Source organism: Neomonachus schauinslandi, chromosome 4 (assembly GCF_002201575.2).
Source record: "Neomonachus schauinslandi chromosome 4, ASM220157v2, whole genome shotgun sequence".
Lineage (NCBI taxonomy): Eukaryota > Metazoa > Chordata > Mammalia > Carnivora > Phocidae > Neomonachus > Neomonachus schauinslandi.
In genome coordinates this window covers 63,546,715-63,571,253 of record NC_058406.1, presented here as the reverse complement: position 1 = coordinate 63,571,253, position 24,539 = coordinate 63,546,715, and the positions used below count along the sequence as shown (strand labels likewise).

Sequence of the window (24,539 nt, the reverse complement as noted above, 5' to 3'; positions counted from 1 at the left end):
AAAGAATGAAATCTTGCCATTTGCAACAACATGGATAGATCTATAGGATATAATGCTAAGTGAAATATATCAGAGAAGATAAATACCACATGATTTCACTCATATGAAAATTTAGGAAACCAAACAAACAAAACCAAAACGAATAAACAAACTCTTAACTATAGAGAACAAACTGATGGTTATGAGAGGGGAGGTGGATGGGGGGATGGGTGAAGTAAGTGAAGGGGATTAACAGTACACTTATCAGGGCACCTGGGTGGCTCAGTCAGTTAAGCGTCTGCCTTCTGCTCAGGTCATGATCTCAGGGTCCTGGGATTGATTGAGCCCTACATCAGGCTCCCTGCTTAGCAGGGAGTCTGCTTCTTCCTCTCCCTCTACCCCTCCCTCCCCACTCATGTTTTCACTCAGTCTGCTCTCTCTCTCATTCAAATAAATAAAAATAAAAAATCTTAAAAAAAAAAAAAAGAGTACACTTATCGCGATGAGCACTGAGTAACGTGTAGAATTGTTGAATCACTATATTGTACACCTGAAACTAATATAACACTGTATGTAAACTATACTGGAATTAAAATTTTAGAGAGAGAGAAATTAAGAAAACAACCCTATTATAATAGTAATAAAAAGAATAAAATACTTAGGAATAAATTTAACAAAGAAGGGATGCCTTGGTGACTTAGTCAGCATCTGGCTTCAGCTCAGGTCAAGATCCCAGGATTCTGGGATCGAGCCCCTCATTAGGCTCTCTCTCTCTCTCTGTCAAATAAATAAATAAAATCTTTAAAAAAAAATATAACCAAGGAGGTGAAAATCCGTACACTGAAAACTTTAAGACTTTGATGAAGAAACTGAAGTGAATAAAGTGAAAAGATACTTCATGTTCATGGGTCAAAAGATTTAACATTGTTAAAATCCATAAAGCCATTTTAGATTCATTGCAATCCCTATCAAAATTCCATTGGCATTCTTCACAGAAATAGAAAAAACAATCCTAAAATTTGTGTGGAACCACATAAGGTCCCAAAGAGCCAAAGTGATCCTGAGAAAGAACAATACTGGAGGCATCACACTTCCCGGTTTCAAACTATACTACAAAGCTATAGTAATTACACAGTATGGTACTGGTATAAAATAGGCACATAGACCAACATAACAGAATCAAGAGCCTAGAAATAAACCCTTGCATATAAGGTCAACCAATATTTGACAAGAGAGCCAAGAATACTCAATGAGGAAACAATAGTCTCTGGGAAAATTAGATAATCACATATAGAAGAATGAACTGAACACCTATCTTACACCACTCAGAAAATTAGCTCAAAATGCAGTAAAGACTTAAACGTAAGGGGTGCCTGGGTGGCTCAACTGGTTAAGCCTCCAACTCTTGATCTCAGCTCAGGTCTTGATCTCAGGGTTGTGAGTTCAAGCCCCACATTAGGCTCCACACTAGGCATGGAGCCTACTTAAAAAAAAAAAAAAAGGACTTAAACATAAGACCTGACACCATGTAACTGCTAAAAGATAACATAGAGAAAAACCTCTTTGACATTGGTCTTGACAATGACATTTTGGATATAACACCAAAATCACAAGTAATGAAGGCAAAAATAAGTGGGACTACATCAAACCGAAAACCTTCTGTCGGGCAAAAGAAACAATCAACAAAATGAAAAGGTAACTTACTGAATGGGAGAAAGTATCTGTAAACTATCTATTTGATAAGGAGTTAATATCGAAAATATATAAGGAACCCAAAAAAACTCAATAGCAGAAAAAATCCAATTAAAAAACGGACAGAGGACCTGAATAGACATTTTTCCAAACAAGACACAAATAGCCAACAGGCACATGAAAAGGTGCTCAACATCACTAATCAGGGAAATACAAATCAAAACCACAATGAGAAGGGCGCCTGGATGGCTCAGTCGTTAAGCGTCTGCCTTTGGCTCAGGTCATGATCCCAGGGTCCTGGGATCGAGCCCCGCATCGGGCTCCCTGCTCCACGGGAAGCCTGCTTCTCCCTCTCCCATTCCCCCTGCTTGTGTTCCCTCTCTCACTGTGTCTCTCTCTGTCAAATAAATAAATAGAAGCTTTAAAAAAACAAAACAACAAAACCACAATGAGATATCACCTCACATCCATTAGAATGGGCTATTATCAAAAAGTCAAGAGATAACAAATCCTGGCAAGGACAAGGATAATAGGGAACCCTGGTGCACTGTTGGTGGGAATGTAAATTGCTACAGCTACTATGGAAAACAATACAGAAGTTCCTCAAAAATTAAAATAGAACTACCATATCATCCGAGCAATCCCACTTGTGGGTATATATCCAAAGGAAATGAAATCACTATTTTGAGATATCTGCACTGCCATGTTCACTGCAGCATTATTCACAATACCCAATATATGGAAATAACCTAAATGTTCAATAACAGATAAACAGATAAAGATGTACAGTGTGGGGCGCCTGGGTGGCTCAGTTGGTTAAGTGACTGCCTTCAGCTCAGGTCATGATCCCAGGGTCCTGGGATCGAGTCCCGCATCGGGCTCCCTGCTCTGTGGGGAGCCTGCTTCTTCCTCTCCCACTCCCCCTGCTTGTGTTCCCTCTCTCGCTGTGTCTCTCTCTGTCAAATAAATAAAAATAAAATCTTTAAAAAAAAAAAAAAAAGATGTACAGTGTGTAAGGGAATGTGTGTGTATGAGTGTGTGTGTGTGTGTGTGTGTAAAGTATATTATTCACCCATGATAAAGAAGGAAATCCTGGCATTTGTGACAAGATGGATGGACCTCGAAGGCATTATGCTAAGTGAAATAAGTCAAAGAAAGACAAACACTGTATTCTATCACTCACATGTGAAATCTTTTTGAAAAAGCTAAATCCATAGAAACAGAGAGTAGAGGGGCACCTGGGTGGCTCAGTCGTTAAGCGTCTGCCTTCGGCTCGGGTCATGATCCCGGGGTCCTGGGATCGAGCCCCGCATCGGGCTCCCTGCTCTGCGGGAAGCCTGCTTCTCCCTCTCCCACTCCCCCTGCTTGTGTTCCCTCTCTCGCTGTGTCTCTCTCTGTCAAATAAATAAATAAAATCTTTAAAAAAAAAAAGAAAAAAGAAAAAAAGAAACAGAGAGTAGAATGGTGATTGCCAGAGGCTGAGTGAGGGAAATGGGGAGATGTTGGTCAAAGGGTACAAACTTCCAGTGAGAAGATGAAGTAATCCTGGAGATCTACTGCACAGCATGGCAACTACAGTTAACAATACTGTATTATATACTTGAAAGTTGCTAAGAGAGTAAACATTAAACATTCTCACCCCCCCCATATACACATAATCCTGTGAGGTGAAGGACGAATTAACTAATCTTACTATGGTAATTATTTCACAATATATATGTATCAAATCATCACACTGTACACCTTAAATTTATACATTATATATCAATTATATCTCAATAAAGCTGGAAACATTTTTTTTAAAAAAGAACAGAAAGATAAAGCTGTCTATATCAAATAGTAAAAGGGAAGAGAAATATCTTTTCTACAAAAGAAGTAGATATGTTTTATCTATTGCAAACTTACAAATATAAAAATATAAGGAAAAATGTAAACAATTCAGGAGATGCTATTGTAAGCAATAACTAAAATAAACGTATACATATAAAGGAAATTCTTGAGAAGATTAAAGATTATGACCGGTACAGCTTTAAAAAAGGCAGAGGGGTCCCTGGGTGGCTCAGTTGGTTGAGCATCGGACTCTTGATTTTGGCTTGGGTCATGATCTCCGGGTCGTGGGATTGAGCCCCACATCGGGCTCTGCACTCAACACGGAGTCTGCTTGGGATTTTCTCTCTCCCTCTGCCCCTGCCCCCCCACTCGCTCGCTCTCTCGCACTCTCTCTAATAAATAATTTTTTTCAAAAAATCTTTAAAAAATAATAAAATTAAAATTAAAAAGGCAGAATCAAGGCTTAGGGTACAAGATATTGGAATATTAAAGCTTTCTACAATGAATTACAGGATGTGTGATACTATCTATATGAAAAAAGGCAGCATTAATATCCAAAATCTAGGGCGCCTGGGTGGCTCAGTTGGTTGGGCGACTGCCTTCGGCTCAGGTCATGATCCTGGAGTCCCGGGATCGAGTCCCGCATCGGGCTCCCTGCTCAGCAGAGAGTCTGCTTCTCCCCCTGACCCTCCCCCCTCTCATGTGCTCTCTCTCTCTCTCTCATTCTCTCTGTCTCAAATAAATAAATAAAATCTTTAAAAAAAAAATATCCAAAATCTACCATAAAAATAAAGTTATTCTAAGATAAAATTGAGCATATGTGATTTTTAAAGTTGTTTTAAGTAGAAAAAATTATAAAAACATGAGCACTCTGCAAGCATTCTCTTTTGATACAAAATTTAAATCTCAGTAGAAAACAAATCACCTATAAATTTATAATTCATTGATCACCATTGTTTACACATTGGTGTATTTATATCTAGACTTGTTTTCTCTGCCTAAATACTTACACAATATACTACATACATGTTTTTCTGTTTTATTAAAAAATTATAATCATACTCTCTATATAAAGCTTTACGTACTACTCTTTTCATTTAACAAATGTTCCCATGTCATTAAAAATAAATGGAAACATGTTTTTGGCACTACAATATTTCAAATTATGTATACACCATAATTTGGCATTAGACTATTTCCAGTTTTTCATTATTACTAAAATGCCATAGTGATTATTTTTATATATAAATCTTTGAATCTGATCACCTTCTAGAAAGAAGTACCTAGGGGCGCCTTGGTGGCACAGTCAGTTGAGTGACTGACTCTTGGTTTCGGCTCAGATCCTGATCTGAGGGTCATGAAATAGAGCCCCAAGTGGGGCTCTGCACTCAGCATGGAGTCTGCTTGAGTTTCTGTCTCCCTCTCCCTCTGCCCCTCTCTACTGAGTGTTCTTTCTAATAAATAAATAATCTTTAAAAAAATATCTAGAAGTATGATTTCTAAGCTAAGGAATCTAAACTTTTTTTTTTTAAAGATTTTATTTATTTATTTGACAGAGAGAGACATAGTGAGAGCAGGAACACAAGCAGGGGGAGTAGGAGCGGGAGAAGCAGGCTTCCCGTGGAGCAGGGAGCCCGATAGGAATCCAAACATTTTTAAGAGTCCTGATATAAGATATTACTTTCCATTAAGATACTTATATGCCTCACCCATAATCCACAGTATATGACAGTGTACCTCTAAAGTGTGTGTTTACATGTTTACCTCTCTAAAAAGACTATAAACTCCTGTGCAAACTCATGTTCATGTTATAGTCATCTTTGTAACCTGGTATCTACCACATAGTAAATACTACTTAAATGGCAACTGAATTAGAGCACAGTGGCAAAACTACTCTTTGGGTGAAAAAGAATGAGAAATTCTCACTGGGAACATACTGTCCTACCTCTGTTGCTGAAGCAAAGGAATCAGTTGATGCAACACTCAAGGAGTCTCGAAGGCCAAATTCATCCATATTCCCCTTCATGGTGGTATCTGTATCTTTATCTTAAAAGTAAAAGAAGAAAAGTTAAGAAATTGATATTCCTTGTCACTGACATTCTATAGTAGGTCTGGTCTGGTCTTTTTCTTTCTTTCTTTCTTTCTTTCTTTCTCTCTTTCTTTCTCTCTTTCTCTCTTTTTCTTTTCTTTTCTTTCTTTTTTCTGTCTTTCTTTCTTTCTGTCATTATTTAGACTGGAACCTAAAAGAAAAACAGTAAATACAAACCAACGGGATATAATCTGATAAGATTCTCAAAGTGTATTCATTGTTTAACTGATTCTGAAACACTGCCAAGCAGAAGAGAAAGTACTATAAAGCAGATATTTTTTACTTTAAAAAGGGATTAAACTTAATATCAGATTTAACAAGCTTTTGGATATGTAATAATTTAAACTGGTATATAACTAGAATTGGATTATCTGCCATACATTGTAAAATCAGCATATACCAGAGCAGTCTGAAACAGAGAAAATTAGTTGCAAGTGACCTTGCCCAAACTGTGAGAATGAGTAGATTCATTCAAATTCAATAAATTATTAACATAAAATGTTGTCTGGCCAGTCACTTGTGATAAACTGATCAATTAAAACTATTCAAGAAGGTATCTCTAGGGATGCCAGGGTGGTTCATTGGTTAAGCAGCTGACTCCTGGTTTTGGCTCAGGTCATGATCCCAGGTCCTAGGATCAAGACCCAAGTTGGGTTCCGTGCTCAGCAGGGAGTCTGCTATGGATTCTCTCTCCCTCTCCCTCTGCTCATTCTCTCTCTCTCAGATATATATATATATATATATTTGTTCTTCAGTCCTTAAGGCTTACTTTAAAACACTGAAAGGCCAAAAACAATCAGAGCTAGGTCCCCGATGTTTACTCTGGCTACCTGAGGGTCAAATATAACCATCCCAATGATTATAAGGGCTGAAAAAATTTAAATACTTTGGCAAATGGTTTATCTGGCCATGCCAAGACAGTCTACCTATTAACATATGCAGCACTCTGATTGTGGGTATCAATGTCTTCACATACTATCATCAGGAATCTGTTAACATTGAGTTTTCAAATAAATACTGAACTTGCTTACAGATGTGTCTACATTGTAGCAAACAACTGATACCTTTTAAAATTTATCACAAGTATGAAAAAGCAAAGAACAAAATATATACTAATTTTTCTTACTGACCCTCAATCTGCTAAATTTGTCACTTTATCTTCTTTAAAAAGGAACCAGAGGGGTGGCCCGGGGCTCAGTCATTAAGCATCTGCTTTCGGCTCAGGTCATGATCCCAGGGTCCTGGGATTGAGCCCTGCCTCGGACTCCCTGCTCGGCAGGAAGCCTGCTTCTCCCTCTCCCACTCCCCCTGCTTGTGTTCCCTCTCTCACTGTGTCTCTTTCTATCAAATAAATAAATAAATAAAATCCTTAAAAAAAAAAATAAAAAGGAACCAGAAATCTCTTTTGCTTTCATTCATCCAAATTTCTATTCCATCATCATTTTCCCCAAAATAAAGTTCATTACCTTTACCAGAAATTTTCCAAGTCCTATTTAAAACACTCAAGTACCAGACAACACGGACATTTGTGACTCTATACAGGAAATGTAGAGTTGTTTTTTTTTTTTTTTTTAAGATTTTATTTATTTATTTGACAGAGAGAGAGATAGAGAGAGCAGGAACACAAGCAGGGGGAGTGGGAGAGCGAGAAGCAGGCTTCCTGCCGAGCAGGGGGCCCGATGTGGGACTCGATCCCAGGACCCTGGGATCATGACCTGAGCCAAAGGCAGACGCTTAACGACTGAGCCACCCAGGCGCCCGAGTTGTTTTTTTTTTTTTTTTAATGCAAACCATTAGTTTAGTTTAAACTCAAGTTTTGCAACCAATTTATATTCCACACTGTAAGCCAAGCAGGAAAGCAAGTAAGCCATAACTGGTACAAAGTTCATTCCTATTAGGTATTGAAAATAAATATACATGTATTTTTTTTCCCCTACTTTATATTTAGGAGGCCTACATTTGACAATTTAACCATTTATCTTCCAAGTTTAAATTATAATTGTTTCCAGGGTTCCAGGGGTGCCTGGGTGGGTCAGTCATTAAGCGTCTGCCTTTGGCTCATGTCATGATCCCAGGATCCTGGGATTGAGCCCCGCATTGGGCTCCTGCCCTGCGGGAAGCCTGCTTCTCCTTCTCCCACTCCCCCTGCTTGTGTTCCCTCTCTCGCTGTATCTCTCTCTGTCAAATAAATACATTTTAAAAAACCTTTTAAAAAAATTATAATTGTTTCCAGATGAAGGTTACATCAATCCTTTTAAAGTACCTAACTTCACAGCTTAAAATCCTTGTACCACTAAGTGAGTATTAATGGAACAAAATCAGAAGTTAAATTATTCTATTTTCAAAAATACATGTTCTTTTAGAAATTAAATTTTTCATTGAACTTGAGAACTAAACAACATAATTTGTTTTATGCTTATAAACAGCTATAAGATTGGTATTTTTGGACATTCAATTATCCAGAAAAAATTCCCATTATTTTCTTTTCAGTGCACATATGATTTTTAAAAATGCGCACACAAACTTTGAGAGATAAATCATTTAAAAAATTGAACTGGCATTTGCAACTTTCAAACCTTTATCTTCTTATTTTTCCATTGTTAGTATTAATTGTGCAAAATGAGTCACAGTACAATTTTCATTATGCCAAACCACTTTTAAAGCAGGATTAAATTACAAGTCAATTAAGTTAAATCTTGGTTCCGTATGACTTTTGCTATTTTCAGAGTGGAACACAGACATTTATCTTATGTCACTTTACCTTTCAGACATTACCCATGAGTTGTTAAAAATCTGTTTTACTTCACTCGACAGTAACCAACTAGTACTTTACTCAAAAAAACAAAACAAAACAAAACAAAAAACACAACACCCGGGCGCCTGGGTGGCTCAGTAAGCGACTGCCTTCGGCTCAGGTCATAATCCTGGAGTCCCTGGATCGAGTCCCGCATCGGGCTCCCTGCTCGGCAGGGAGTCTGCTTCTCCCTCTGACCCTCCTCCCTCTCATGCTCTCTGTCTCTCATTCTCTCTGTCTCAAATAAATAAATAAAATCTTAAAAAAAACAAAAACAAACAAACAAAAAAACACAACACCCTAACAAAGAAAAATGGCTCAGAGGAACTGGAAAGATTTATTCATTAAACATACTTTTGTAAACCACAGACCATACCTCTCATTTCAGTAATTGTTATGAGTCCTGGAATGGCAGCTTAAATTATGAAGGGAAATAATGTATCTATTTTTTTAGATAAGCCAATAAAAAGTATAAAGAAAGAATACTGAGTAATATCTCAAACTACCTGCTTTCATGAATCAAATTAAATTTTAAAATACTCTTTCTAAAAAGTATAAATTCTTGATTGTGGTACTGAAAGAAAGGGACAGCATGGAAAACTGAAAACTAATGGCTTCATGTTAGTTAATATTTTCAGAAACATCTTACCAAATTTTTCTTAGCAGAAAAACACAAAAACCACATTATCATTACACACCTGACAGAATAATATAAATTGGAAAAAATGGCAATTTTTTTTTTGTTAAGGATGTACAGCAATGGAAACTCACATACCCCTGCTAGAAATGTCAATTGGTAGAACCACTTTAGAGAGTTTGGCAGTATCTCTGAAAGTTCAAGACTGCATTTTCTGTGATTAGCAATTCTATCCTTAGGTGTTTTTTACAGAAATACATGGTTATATATGCAAAAGAATGTTGGTAACAACACTACTTATAACAACTCCAAACTAGAAAAAAAAAACCCCACAATTGTCCATCTATCATAGAATACACAAACTGGGGTATATTCAAACAATGAAATACTATATGATTTTATTTATTTATATGAAAGAAAAAGAGAGAGCATGAACAGGGGGAGGGGCAAAGGGAGAGGGAGAAGCAGACTCTCCACTGAGCAGGGAGCCCTGGAGCCCAATGCAGGGCTGGATCCCAGGACCTCGAGGTCAGACGCTTAACCCACTGAGCCACCCAGGCTCTGTGGCAGTGCTTTATTTTTTGATCTACATGATAGTTACACAAGAGAGTGGGATAAATCACTATGCTTTTTTGTTTTGTGCACTTTCCTCTAAGGGTTTACACAGAAGCAAAGAAAACAATGTATCTTTATATCTTGCCCCCAAATGGCTGAAAGCAGAAAAGACAATGAAGTATTTCAGTGTTGGCAGTAAAGCTATAAATTATTAGACATAAATTTTATTCCCGGATACAGGAAGCACCTATAATGATGCCAAGTTCAAAAAGTCAAAAGATCTGATGAGTCTGTTAAGTATAACAGCAAATTGAAAATAATTTATCTGTACCCCATAGTGGAATACAAGTAGTTGTGGGAGACTCAAATGCCACACAGATACCACTCACAACCTTTTTCCTCCTGGCTTATCAATATTTCTTTGCTATTTAATGATTGGTTTAGAATTTTAAGTGGGAATGTTCTGGTGCGAATAATCAACTATTTGCAGGAAGAAGACATGGAAACTAAGCAATGCTTGCTATTTAATGACAACAATAAGAGTGTGATGAAACCAATATACATTTATTTTGCACTTACTACTTGCCAGAAACCAAGTTAATAGGCTTTACATACATCATCTCATAATTCTCACAATAATCCTTTATTTATTATTCTTTTTTTCATTTTATATATCAAGAAGTTAACGTACAGAAATGTTAAGTGATGGTCCATACTCACACAGTTAAGAAATGGAATGGCAGGATTCAAAACAGGTCATATGACACCAGATTCCATGCTATGAAACTATGGAGTTGTGGTGTCCCACATAGTAGGTGCTAGCCACACATATCTACTGAGCACATGAAATGTGGCTAGTCAGAATTGAGATGTGCTGTAAGTGTAAAACACACAATGGACTTTGAAAGCTTTGTACCAAAAATATAAAATCTTATTAATATAAATTGGGTTCAAAAAATATTAAAATTAATTTCACCTCTTTCATTTAACTTTTTCATGTGCCTACTGGAAAATTTAAAGTTATATTTGTCACTCACATTATATTTCTATTGGACAGTACTGTTAGAGCATTCCTTTCTCATATCTTATCTCAGTGCAAAGAGTTTACAAGTCCTTTACAGGATTCAGATTCAACTCACATTTTTTGAGTGTCTAATAGTAGTGCTAAATGCTTTCACAGGCTATTACACTTAATATGTGTAACTGTAAGGCAGGAATAGTCTAATTATTCACAGGAATGTTTTATTGGAACTAAAACAAAAAAAGCCATTTTCCAATCACAATCTTCAATGGCTCCTCATCTGGTTTTCAAAGCCTTCCATAATTTCTGAAGAGAAATTATGTCTAATTAGACAGTATGCCTACTGTCTAATCTTGTTTTCTATTAATTAATAAAAGACCCCTGAGCTGTGACTGTACTATACTATATACTACCCTCTTATTATATACTACCATACTATATATTATATAATGTGTGCTATACGCCATATAGTATACTCGGTACTATACTATATTATGTACTATATATATTATACTATACTAGTACTATTATACTTACACTATATTATATACTATACTATTCACTGTACTCTCACTTGCCTTAGTAATAATGCAATGGGTAAAAGCTTGGGCTTTCGAGTCAGCCAGGTAGCACTTGGATCCCAATTCTGATCCCAGCTTTGCTACTTGTTATCAAGGTACACTAGGGATAACGACACTGATTTCATAGAGTTGTCATAAGGATTAAATGAGATTCATGGAGGCATAGTACTTAGTACATAGTAAGTGCTAAATAATTTTTCACTGCTATTACTATTGCCATATGCATTCTTTTCAAGCCTTTGGTTCCTTCTGTATCTTCTCCAACACATAAATTTTTCCTTCTGCTCCCTTGCTCCATGCTACCCAGAAACACACGCTGTTTTATAATATGCAACTCAAGTACTATCACCCATTAAGTATCCTCCAAAAATTATCTAATTTTTTGCTTCTATATAAGGCAGTGCAGCAAAAGTGTTAAAATTATGGGTTCTGGAGCCAAATTGCTTGGATTCAAATTCGGATTCTGCTTCTTAGCTGTATAACAACCTTGAGTAAGTTTATATTCTCCATTTCTCAGTATCCTCACTTGGAAAATGGGAATAAAATCTACCTCATAGAGTTGTGTAAGGATTAAATGAGTTAATACATGTAAAGTAAGTGTTTTCAATAAATATTAGCTATTCACATTATTACATAAAAGGTAAGTATCATTTAATACACTACCTGAATTTTTTTTTAGAGAGAGGGAGAGTGTGGGAGCATATGAGGGGTTTTGGGGGGGGCAGAGGGAGAGAGAAAATCTTAAGCAGGCTCCACGGCCAGCGCAGAACCTGACATGAGGCTTGATCTCATGACCCTGAGATCACAAGCTGAGCCAAAATCAAGAGTTGGACACTTAACCAACTGAACCACCCAGGCACCCCTACACTATCTGAATTTTTACTTAACAATTGCCTGAATATATATATATAGCCTGTCTGTCCAGCTGGACTGAAACAACTATTCATGGACTTCCTCATCTTTTTTCTTTTTCCTTCATTTTTTTTTTCTGATGGTTCCTACAGTTCTCAAACACTTCAATATTTGTTGAAATAAACTAAATAAAACTTGTTATATAAAGTGGCCATCCCTAAGGCATGAAAATCCCTATTTTAAAAAGCCTCTCCTGTATCTCCTCTGAATCATTTTGCTTATTATATTACTTTTACTTGTTTTTAGAGCCGTTAAAATTCTTGTTTTTCCAATACTCACCTGTAAATTAATTAAACTTGCCATTTCTTGTAAACCTAAAATATGCAGCTTATGCCCCATAATGCCTAACCTTTAACCTTAGAAGTACCTAAAATACTTTCCACATAATTGGGGGATTAAATATAAAAAATACTATAAGTGACCACATTGACTCTGAACAGACAGTGGCTCTCTTCTCTCTCTCTTTTTTCTTTAGCAAGCCCAGCGTGGGGCTTGAACTCATAACCCTGAGATTAAGAGTAGCATGCTCTACCAACTGAGCCAGCCAGGCGCCCCAAACCTAAAACTTTTTAAAGCATTGCTTTACCTATCTCAATCACCCAGAACTTTTAAAACATTCATGCATAGACATAAACTATGTTCTTCTTTGGAAGGATACTGAAAGTATAATGTTTACTTTTAACTCAACAGTCATATATTTTAGGCCAAAAATCTGACTGGATTCAAGCCCTGCTCCTTCTTTCACAATCTCATAATTCACACATTACTTAAGTCTTTTTCAAAGCAGAATTTGCTTGAAAGTTAAAAAAAAAAAAAAGAAAGAAAGAAAAAGAAAAAACGAGAAGATATTTCAGCCTTGGAACTTAGAACTTCAGGCCTAGATCTAGTTCTTTAAACCAATCCAAATGGGTTTTCTTCATGTCTCACTTTTGCCATCCCTAGGCACATTCTATTTTCTGTCGCTTAAGAAGCCATCAGGTCTATTTTAATCTCAGCAGATTCTAGTGGAGATTCCAAAGATGCCACTCTTCTTTTAAAATCCAGGCTGTCCACTGTGGATTTTATAACACCAGAAAGAAGGGGAAGGCTGCCAATGTCTCAATGTCATCTGACTTCTATGTCAACAGCTATTCTCCAGATGATTTTTAGCAACTTAAATATGATTTGGAACCTTGTCTTTTCTACGGTTTTATTAAAAGTGGAAAAGTTCCTGCTGCCGACAAGACAAGCTATTTTCCAGTCTGCTATCGTCTGCTAAAATAATTAAGAAATCTAGAAAACTAATGCTGCTCTTTGTCCATCTTATATGACTTCGACTACCTGCCCCAGCTATACTGTGGACAGCTTTTTACTTTTATTTGTTTTAAAATGCTATAGTATAGTTTCAGAGGAAAAAAAAAGTTGAATACAAAAATTTAAACCAACATAATTTTAGGAAGTAAAAGAACTAAGAGAGCCAGGAGATGATACTTTCTTCATTTTTTCCTCAATGTACCTTAATACTGAAAAGAGTAACAATGAAATCCACTGAAACAAGAGAAAAAACTGATCAGTTCTTGATGTGTTATGACTTACAGTTTTGACTATGTGAAATAATACATGTACAAAACAACCTGATACTATTGATCTACCCAGAAGAGATTTCCATAACAGTTGTCTCTGGTGTTCCCTTTTTTTTTTAAGATTTTATTTATTTGACAGAGAGAGAGACAGCGAGAGAAGGAACACAAGCAGGGGGAGTGGGAGAGGGAGAAGCAGGCTTCCCCACCCAGCAGGGAGCCTGATGCCGGGCTTGATCCCAGGATCCCGGGATCACGACCTGAGCTGAAGGCAGATGCTTAACGACTGAGCCGCCCAGGCGCCCCTGGCATTCCCTATTTATCAAAATTTCTTATATGCCATGACTGCCCAATATAACAACTGTGATTCCTAACTGGGAAATACAGCTGCCAATGCAAAATGAATAATAGAAGGAAAGAAAAAGGAATAACAGCGTTTTCTACCATTTTTTAGCAGAAGAAATGACTGGATAACCCAAAGTTATCAAAGTGGAACAAAAAGTAATTAAGGTTAGGTCTGCAGTTACAGAGGCTTTAACAGGGTCACTAGCAAGAGTTGGTCACTCTGTCTCAAGGCCACTGGCCAATGAGACAAGTCAGGGCAGAAATCCAGCCCATATCCTGGGCCTGCATCTTCTAGGAGGAAGGTGAACCTTTTTCTTATCACAAAAGTGCCCTTTCCAAGGGGCTACATGGGCCTTTTTCTAAATCATACAAAGGTCTCGTGTTAGTGAAGTCCTGGACTTAGAAATCCAAGCTGATAAGATGTAACTTAAATACAAAAGAGGCAAAGGCAAGGAGCAGGAATTTCTTGTTTCTGGCACCCCAACGATTTTCATTACATTGCTTTCAGCTCTGAACCTATTTTGACTAACAGTAGTCTATAGTATTATTAAACACTTTTTGAAATTAAGAGTATGAGCCTTAAAACATAGGAGGAAATTACTAATCCAAATTTCTTATATGTTCTGCAATTTGTACCCTGTATATTTAGAAGTCTGAGTATACAAATGAAGCCTGTAATTCATGTCACCCCCTAAAAATAAACCCTCGGGGAGTTTATCCTCCAACCACAGTGATTCTGCAGGAAAGGAAAAGGAGAAGGTCTTAGAGGGTCAACTCTGGGTTGTCTGACATTTGACTCAAGATCATAGATTGAGGTATTTCCTCTTGCTGCCAAGCTCTTTCAATATTGCTAAATGTTCTCTCTGGCCGCTTATCAAGAGAAGAATAACGTCTCTCTAGTGGTCAGGAGGTCCCACTTTAGTTTTCCTATTCTCTGCCAGAGAATTTGTGCAGTCAGTACTAGTGTGGAAAACCTCTAATTTTTCCTTACAGGATGTGTCACTCTCTCAGTGAAATCCTCTACATAAGAGAGCAGAAAGAAAGATGAATAAAGGGGCACCTGGGTGGCTCAGTCGGTTAGGCGTATGCCTTTGGCTCGGGTCATGATCACAAGGTCCTGGGATCGAGTCCCGCATCAGGCTCCCTGCACAGGGAGCCTGCTTCTCCCTCTGCCTCTGCTTCTCTCTCTCTCTCTGTCTCTCATGAATAAATAAATAAAATCTTTAAAAAAAAAAAAAGAAAGATGAATAAAATATTTAAACTTAACCAGTCAACACTTTCATAGTCTCCCGCAAACACATAAATTTGATTATGACTTATAATTCTCAGTGGCTCCCTTTTGCCTAAAGGTACAAAACAAGGACTTTCATGATTTATCTCCTGCCCACTATTCTCGATTCACTTCTCACCAGTCTCCTACATATTCTGTATTCCCAAGACCTAACAGGCTTAATTCATGGTGTTTGCTCTGCTTGAAACGCCCCTTTCTCAAATGATCTTTCTTCAAGTGTCACATCTGTGAAGACTTCCTTCAGCCCCCAGATGAATAATCTATGCTTTTCTTTGGTGTTTTCGTAGCACTTTCTAAACACATTATTATAGTATTTACTCCACCGTGCTATATAATTTTCTAATGCCTACATACACTCTGTGTTGCTTAAAAGCAAGGATGAAGATTTCATCCTTATTTCTCCAGTGCCTTATAATATGTCTGACATATATTAGGCAATCAAATGTTTGCTAAATAAATATTTGAGACCTAAGATCCTAGGAGTTCATTCTGTTCAAAAAACAGATTATAATGAGGCCGAAACAAGTATCTGAAACATGCAAAGCAATACTGCAAAACTATAAAAATTCCTGGTTTGTTTTTAAGGGCTAAATTTGTTCCTACACATCAGTATGAAAGAATCTCAAAGTTCTTTGCTCAGCCAAAAAAACAATATTTATCAAACTTATGGCTTCAGATTTGCCTGCTAATACAGCTATTGCAAATACACATTACTCTTTATAGAAAACATAAGCAAACAAACTATGAAGCCCAATTAATTTTAGAAGAATTCTAATTACAGTGTAATTAACAAGCCTGAACTGAATTTCCATAAACTGTTATCACCTAGAGGCACCTGGATGGCTCAGTTGGTTAAGTGTCTAACTTTGGCTCAGGTCATGATCTTGCCAGGGATAGAGCCCCACATCAGGCTCCCTGCTCAGTGGGGAGTCTGCTTCTCCCTCTCCCTCCAACCCTCCCCAACTCGTGCTCTCTCTTTCAAATAAATAAAATCTTAAAAAAAAAAAAGCATATCAACTAAATCATGTCCCCAAGAAACTGCTAGCAAGCTTCATTTGTTGTTAATCAGGTTTATTTTTACACTAGTATTAAATTCAGCAATTTGGTCCAGCCCTAATAGCCTAAGCAAAGTGAGTAAAGCATAATCTTAATCCTGAATGTGCTGTTACTGAAATAAACTACCAAACCATGTAATAATGCATACCCTGCATGATAATGATGATAACAGAAGTCTCCTAAAGTATAAATCATTCCTTGATGTTAGGTATATTCCCATATTCTACCAATCTCTCACTAGTTGTTGTGAACAACTAAAGTCTAATTTTTCCCAAAAGAATTAAGATAATAACACAAATTCCTGTTTAAAATGAAAGATAAATATACTTTTATTGTGCAATATTTGATATGTACAAAAATCATATATGTAGCATAGATGTGTATTTTGAATCAAAATAGTACAAAAAACATTTTTTTTTTTAAAGATTTCTTTATTTTAGAGAGAGAGAGCAAGAGAGCATGTGCATAAATGGGGGTAGGGACAGAGGGAGAGAATCTCCAGCAGACTGCCCTGAACGCGGAGCCAGACAGCGGGCTGATCCCACAACCTGTGAGATCATGACCTGAGCTGAAACCAAGTTTCGGATGCTCAACCGACTAAGCCACCCAGGTGCCCCAATACAACAAACATTTGTAAATCTACCATCCATTTACAGCCACTCCTCAAAGTTTACAAAAATTATTTACTTAAAAGGAAAAATAATGTAGTTATGAAGCACTGTACATATCTTCTTACCTGATACTCATAATATGTATATGCGTTTCCAAATGAATTTAAAACATACTCAGATATTTCAGCAAAAACAAACAGTAGCAGATAACCAAAGATAACCACATGTCCCAAACCACATCTGTTTACTTTCAAGTTCTTATCTCAGGCTCTTAAACAGGCCAATGGCACTTCAGTTGGGAAGTACAAAAAAGAATGGAGGTGGGAAGGAAAAGTTAAAAGAAGGATCTTATGCTTTGTGGAAGGAGTTTAGCCAGAGTCTTATGAAATAGCTCAATATCGAGAGCATATATTGCTCTCTAACTGCTTCATATAAATAAGTCTTAAATGGCCAGTCATACCAGAGGCAACCTGAAGACAGGGACTTTAGTCCTTATTTCATCTGAATACCATCACATATAAGGCAAAGAGTAAAGTTAAATAAATAGTACCGAGTTGATTTTTAAGCAATCATTTGCCTTCACAGTCTTCATGCGTCCCTTCCATCAACACTTCTGTACCTTACTGGGGAGCCACAGCAACAGGGACACAGTCTTTGATTCTGTGCGGCAGGACAGCTAATTCATAGTCCTTTCTACACAACTCTCTTCAGAGGCAAAAAGAACTGTAAGAATCTACCCAAAGTAGTAAGATGGGTGGTGTGTGTGTGTGGGGGGGGGTGCATAAAAGAAGAAGAGAAAAAGAAAAAGAAAGCATATGTGTTGAAAAGAAAGAAATAAAAATAAACATGTTATCATCCACAGGTATGTATTCCAGATAAAAATTCCAAAAGAAATTATAACAAGTTATTGGTGGCAAAAATAATAAGAGTTCAGAAGGGTTGTTGATAATATTCAAATACAAATATCAGGAACATTTTAGATAATGACAAGAAAAAAATCAGTAAATGTAAATTTTAAAAATATAACATGTACAATGATAACTAAACTATAAGGGCTCTAGGAATGAAAATATGTAAGACCTTTATGAAAGAAATTATAAAAAGTTATGAAAAACATAAAAGACTTAAAGAAATGAAGAGCCATACCATGTTTCTAGATGGAAACATTAATGTTATGAAGATTAATTCTCCCACAAGCTAACCTATAAATGCAATGTAATAATCAAAATCCCAAGAGAGGTTTTCATGAAACTTGACAAGGTGTCCTAAACTTCACATAGAAAAGCGAAGGGCTAAGAATAGCAAAGCAATTCTTAAAAAAGAACACAGTGAATGGACTCACCCTGCCAGGTGTCAAGACTCATAATAAAACTAAATAAAGCTACAGTAAAGAAGACACTGTGAAACCAAGTAGGGACAGACAGACTAATAGAACAAACAGTCCACAAAAGACACACAACACATAAGACAACTTGACGTAGGACAGGGGCATTTCAAATCATTAAGAAAAAGATATATTATGCATTGAATGGTGCTGAGGCAACAATTTATTCAAATGTTAAAAAAACAGTAATAATATAGGTTTAAAAAATCAGCTCCTGGCAGACTAAACACCTAAATATAAAAAACAAAACTTCAGAGAACTTCTGGAGTAGATTGTGGAATAGAAGGATCCTAGGTTTACCTTGTTCCACAAATACCCCTAGATAACACCCACATCAATGTAAATAACCCAGAAAACGACCGAACACTGGCAGAACAGACTCTCCATAGCTAAACATAGAGAAAAGACCACACCAAAGACAAGAGAATTTACAACAAAGCTATAGTAGTCAAAACAGTATGGTGCTGGCACAAAAACAGACACATAGAACAGAAGAGAACAGAATAGAAAATCCACAATTATATGGCCAATTAATCTTTGACAAAGCAGGAAAGACTATCCAACGGAAAAAAGTCTCTTCAACAAATGGTGTTCAGAAAAGTGGACAGCTATATGCAAAAGAATAAAACTGGACCACTTTCTTAGACCATACACAAAAATAAACTCAAATGGGTTAAGGACCTAAATGTGAGACCTGAAACCATAAAAACCCCAGAAGAGAACACAGTAAATTGTCTGACATAAGCCATAGCAACATTTTTCTAGATATGCCTCCTGAGGCAAGGGAAACAAAAGCAAAAATAAGCTATTGGGACTACATCAAAATAAAAAGTCTCTGCACCACAAAGAGAACAACCAGCAAAACCAAAAACAACCGATTGAGGGGGAGAAGATATTTGCAAATGACATATCCAATAAAGGGGTACTATCCAAATATATAAAGAACTTATACAACTCAACACCAAAAGACAGATGATCCAATTAAAGATGGGTAGAAGATATGAACAGACATTTCTCCAAAGAAGACATCCAGATGGCCAACACACACATGAAAAGATGCTCAACATCACTCATCATCAAGGAAATGCAAATCAAAACCAAAATAAGATACCACCTCACATCTTCCAAAATGGTTAAAATCAAAAACACAAAAAACAACAAGTGTTGGCAAAAAAGGGAAAAAAGGAACCCTCGTGCTCTGTTGGTGGGAATGCAAACTGGTGCAGCCACTGTGGGAAACAGTATGGAGGCTCCTCAAAAAATTAAAAATAGAACTGCCCCATGATTCAGTAATTCCACTACTGAGTATTTACCCAAAGAATATGAAAACACTAATTTGAAAAGATATATGCACCCCTATATTTAGTGCAGCATTATTTACAATAGCCAAATTATGGAAGCAGGCCAACTGTCCATTGACAGATAAATGGATAAAGAAGATGTGGTATATATATACACAGTGAAATATACTCAACCATAAAAAAGAGAAATCTTGCCATTTGCAACAACATGGGTGAATCTAGAGGGTATAATGCTAAATAAGTCAGTCAGAGAGAGACAAATACATACAATTTCACTCATGTTGGAATTTAAGAAACATATAAACAAAAAAGAGACAAACCAAAAAGCTGACTCTTAACTACAGAGAACTGACAGTTACCAGAGGGTAGGTGGGTGGAGGGATGGGTGAAACAGGGAAAGGGGATAAAGAGTACACTTATCATGATGACCACTGAGTCATGTACAGAATTGCTAAATCACTACATTGTACACCTAAAACCAATATAACACTGTATATTAAAATTAAAACAAAAATAAAAACTTTCAAACTTGCCAAAGAAAATACAAAACAATTCTCTTTATATCTTCTAAACAATACACAAAAAGTACAAACCATAAAGGAAAGATTGATAAATGTGGTAAAACTAAAATTAATGATAAGTTTATCATTTATATATCACTTGAAAGACGTCTTAAACATAAATGCACATGAGAATCATCTACTGAACTATGAAAAACCAATGTATTTCACAATCCAAACCCCAAAGTTTCAAATTCAATAGATCTGGAGCAAAGCCTAGGAATCCATGTTGTTGAAAAGCTACAGAGGTAATTCTGATAAACATTTTGTTAAGACCCTCAGACCACTGAGTATCTATACCACAGTGAAGCCACAGTATCAGGCACTGAAAAGAAGAGAATTAACTATTCCATCTGCCCACAAGGAGTTTATGGTCTAATATAAGAGACTGGATATGTAACATAAATAACTGTAATTGGAACACCTAGGTGGCTCAGTCAGTTAAGCGTCTGCCTTCGGCTCAGGTCATGATCCCAAGTCCTGGGATCGAGTCCCGCATCAGGCTCCCTGCTCAGTGGGGAGCCTGCTTCTCCCTCTCCCTCTGCCTGCCGCTCCCCCTGCTTGTGTGCTCTCTCTCTCTCTGACAAATAAATGAATAAAATATTTTTTAAAAATTGTAATTTACTGTCAAAAGCAACCAATTCCACAGAGAAAACCATTAAACCTCCCACAGTTTCATATTTCATATGCGACTTCCACTCCCATCTTCTTCCAGGAAGAAGCTATACTGGATTAACACGTTAAGTTATTCCCTTCACCTTGTTATTTGCTCCTCCCCATAGGAAGAGTAACTTAGCTAATGTTGAGAACCTGAATGCCATTAAACAGAAGGAAATGGGATAAAGTCATTGTTCACTGCATGGCTCTTGGTGTACACTAGTGTTTGTTCTCTCTCAAGTCTTTTAGAGAAAGGTCTAGGTCTGCAAACCCATCACTTTGGTGCTGGATCGCACTCTCCTGAGCTGGACAGAGTGTTTGCAGAGATTACAGGGCAGGCAGGGAATCCCTATGCAACTGGCTAAGTGTGCTAGGCATTTTCTCTGCATTCTCAGCTTTTCTCCAGAGAATTTTTTTGAGGGTAAGGCAGGACAGTGTAGGAAGCCTTACCACATTTTCCAATCCAGACATTAGTGAAAAAAGTTCCAAATAAAGTTAAAACTATTGTTTAATCAATATCAGGCTCTTTTTGTGTTCTCAGTTTATTCAGAAATCAGAGAGACAGAGTATCACTAAGACAACAAATATTATTACGGAACAGAGAAAGGTATGAGAGGTTTCCTCCGGCTGAAAAAGCAGAGAAGGATGCACAAAAGAAGTAGTTTTGAACAGAGTGGTATCCTATAGGCAGAAAAAAAAATGCTTCGGAGCATGTTGAATTATGCAAAGGAAGAGTATCAGAAAAAGAATGCAAAAAGAAAAACAAGAAAATTTACTAAAAACCTGAAGTTGATTATATGACTAAAATCTTAGAGAAGAATTTCATTTCTGGAAGAGACTCTGTTCAGTTTGGCTGGAGTATATGGGAGAGAGATGGGAGCTCTGCACCAAGAAGATAATTCTAGAAACATGTACCGATGGGAGAGCGACCAGAAGAAGGAACCTAATTAGGAGATTATTAAATCCAGGCAAAATTTAATGAGGGTGCAGAGAAAAGAGAATGAATGAGAACTATATTATGGAGGCAGAATCAAGAGAATTTGCTAAATAATTATACATGCTAACAAAAAGTATATCCATTATTGTTTTTTGTTTTTCTCCTATGCATATGTCAAGATCATGAATCAAAGAAAGCCAGTAATTTTAGCTATATCTAGAATAAATACTTTTGCAAAGTACTTGTCCTCCAGGATGACATTTTCTTTTCTAACACAAAGAAAAAGTATATTTATAAAGAGTATCTTCTTTCTCAAATAAATTATTTTTTTAAGTTTATTTATTTTTAGTAATCTACACTCAAGGTGGGGCTCGAGCTACAATCCTGAGATCAACAGTCGCATGCTCTTCCAACTGAGCCAGCCAGATGCCCCTCAAACAAACAGCTTTATTTTTTTTAGATTTTATTTATGTATTTGTGAGAGAGAGTGCATGCATGAGCAAGGGGGAGGGGCTGAGGGAGAGGGAGAAGCAGATTCCCCACTGAGCAAGGAGCCTGATGCAGGACTCGATCCCAGGACCCTGGGATCATGACCTGAGCCAAAGGCAGATGCTTAACCGACTGAGTCACCCAGGTGCCTCAAACAAATTACTTTAAACATGACTTAAATACCTTAATTTAAGTTACCACTTTAACATGAGAAAAATCAAATTAATTCCCAGAAACAATGAATGTTGTCTGGAGAATATGATTGAACAATATCACTGTAAAACAAGTTATGAACATGTGACACCAATCTACCTGTAACCATGCAACTTTAAAATAATCTTAGAACAGGCCTCATGGGGCGTCTCGGTGGCTCAGTCAGTTGAGCGGTTGAGCATCTGCCTTTGCTCAGGTCATGATCCCAGAGTCCCAGGATCAAGCCCCACCTTGGGCTGCCCAATCGGCAGGGAGTCTGCTTCTCCCTCTGCCCTTCACCTCGCTCGTGCTCTCTCTCACTCCCTATCAAATAAATAAATATAATCTTAAAAAAAAACAAAACAGGCCTCATAAAAATGCTAGACTATAATATGAAGAGATAACAAGTGTTTACCATGTGCCTATACTAAAATGATACATGTTAAGAGAGGCAAACCCGAAAACAGACTCTTAACTATAGAGAACAAACTGAGGGTCGATGGAGGGGAGGTGGGCAGGGAATAGGTTAAATGGGTGATGGGTATTAAGGAGGGCACTTGTGATGAGCACTGGGTATTGTGATGAATCACTAAATTCTACACCTGAAACTAATATTACACTGCATGTTAACTGGAATTTAAATAAAAACTTAAAGGAAAAAAATCAAATAAAAATAAATAAAATGATATAGTTATCTCACTTAATCTTCACAATTCTATGAAGTTGATCCTAATATAGTCCTCCATCTTACTTATGAAGAAGCTGAGTCTAAGAAAGGTTAAGGCTTGCTTAGGTTTCTTAGCTACTAAGAGTCCTAGAGCTGGGACCTGAACCCATGTTTGTTTACCTCCAGAGCCTATGTTCTTTTTTTTTTTTTAAAGATTTTATTTATTTATTTATTTGAGAGAGAGAGAGAGAAACAGCACGAGAGGGGATAGGGTCAGAGGGAGAAGCAGGCTCCCCACTGAGCCAGGAGCCCAATGTGGGACTCGATCCCAGGACTCCAGGATCATGACCTGAGCCGAAGGCAGTCGCCTCCAGAGCCTATGTTCTTAATCATTAAGCTATACTGTCTATAATTGAAATCATATTGGATTTTTTTGGTTTGAACCTTCAAAAATTACAATAACTAAATTATAATTTAACAATTGTAATTTAACAATTCTCTGAAAAACTACATATAAACATAACGCTTACAGATGCTGTTAGCTGGAAGAACTTAAACACTAGTGGAAATTTACACTAATGTTATTTCAAGTCTGTGCATCATATCCATGCTCTCACTCTCAGTTACAGTAGCAGGTGTATACAAAACATGCCAGAAAAAAAAAAATGTAGTGACCTAAATTTAACTTCCAGTGCTAGGAGTAACACAGAATGGCATTTGTGAGTCATAGGCTTTTAATATGTAGATATAATGTGCTGCCCTCTAGTGATTTCAATATCTTGCATTTAACACTGAACAGTCTCAATAAGTTAAACATTTTTTTTTATTATTAGAGAATTCAAATCTTCATTTCATTTTATAGTAGGAGTAATAGAACAAATAATTATCATTTAAGCCCCAAGCAAAATTTTGATGTGTAAGAGCAAATATAGAAATACAGCTGACCCTTAAACAATATGAATGTTAGGGGTGCCAACCCCCATGCAGTTGAAAATCTGAATATAACTTTTGACTCCCCCAAAACTTAATAGGCTATCGTTGACCAGAACCCTGTCAATTAAACTGTTGATTAATAAATATTTTGTATATGTATTTTATACTGTATTTTTATAATAAAATAACCTAGAGAAAAGAAAATGTTAAAATCATAAGAGAAAATACATTTAAGTACTACACCATATTTATCAAAAAAGATCTATGTATAAGTGGACCTGAGCAGTTCAAACCTGTGTTGTTCAAGGGTCAACTGTACATCCAATAATGATTTACTAATTCAGAATGGTTAAGGAAATACCAGTATGGAACATTGCAAAGGATGAATTAGAGAATAAAGAGTGGTTACATTTTATGCAAGGAATTCATGCCTTAAAACCCTGCCTAATTCAAAGTTATTTTCCTAT

At 36.8% G+C, this 24,539-nt stretch overlaps 1 protein-coding gene across 1 annotated transcript in view; it reads right to left on the bottom strand.

Annotated features, from left to right (window-relative positions):
• Nucleotides 1–24,539, bottom strand: part of MIGA1 (mitoguardin 1) — a 93,586-nt gene that overhangs the window by 30,213 nt on the left and 38,834 nt on the right. Inside the window, exon 7 of the mRNA XM_044914056.1 lies at nt 5,447–5,547. Coding sequence (XP_044769991.1) covers nt 5,447–5,547 — 101 coding nt within the window. The remainder of the gene's footprint in view (nt 1–5,446; nt 5,548–24,539) is intronic.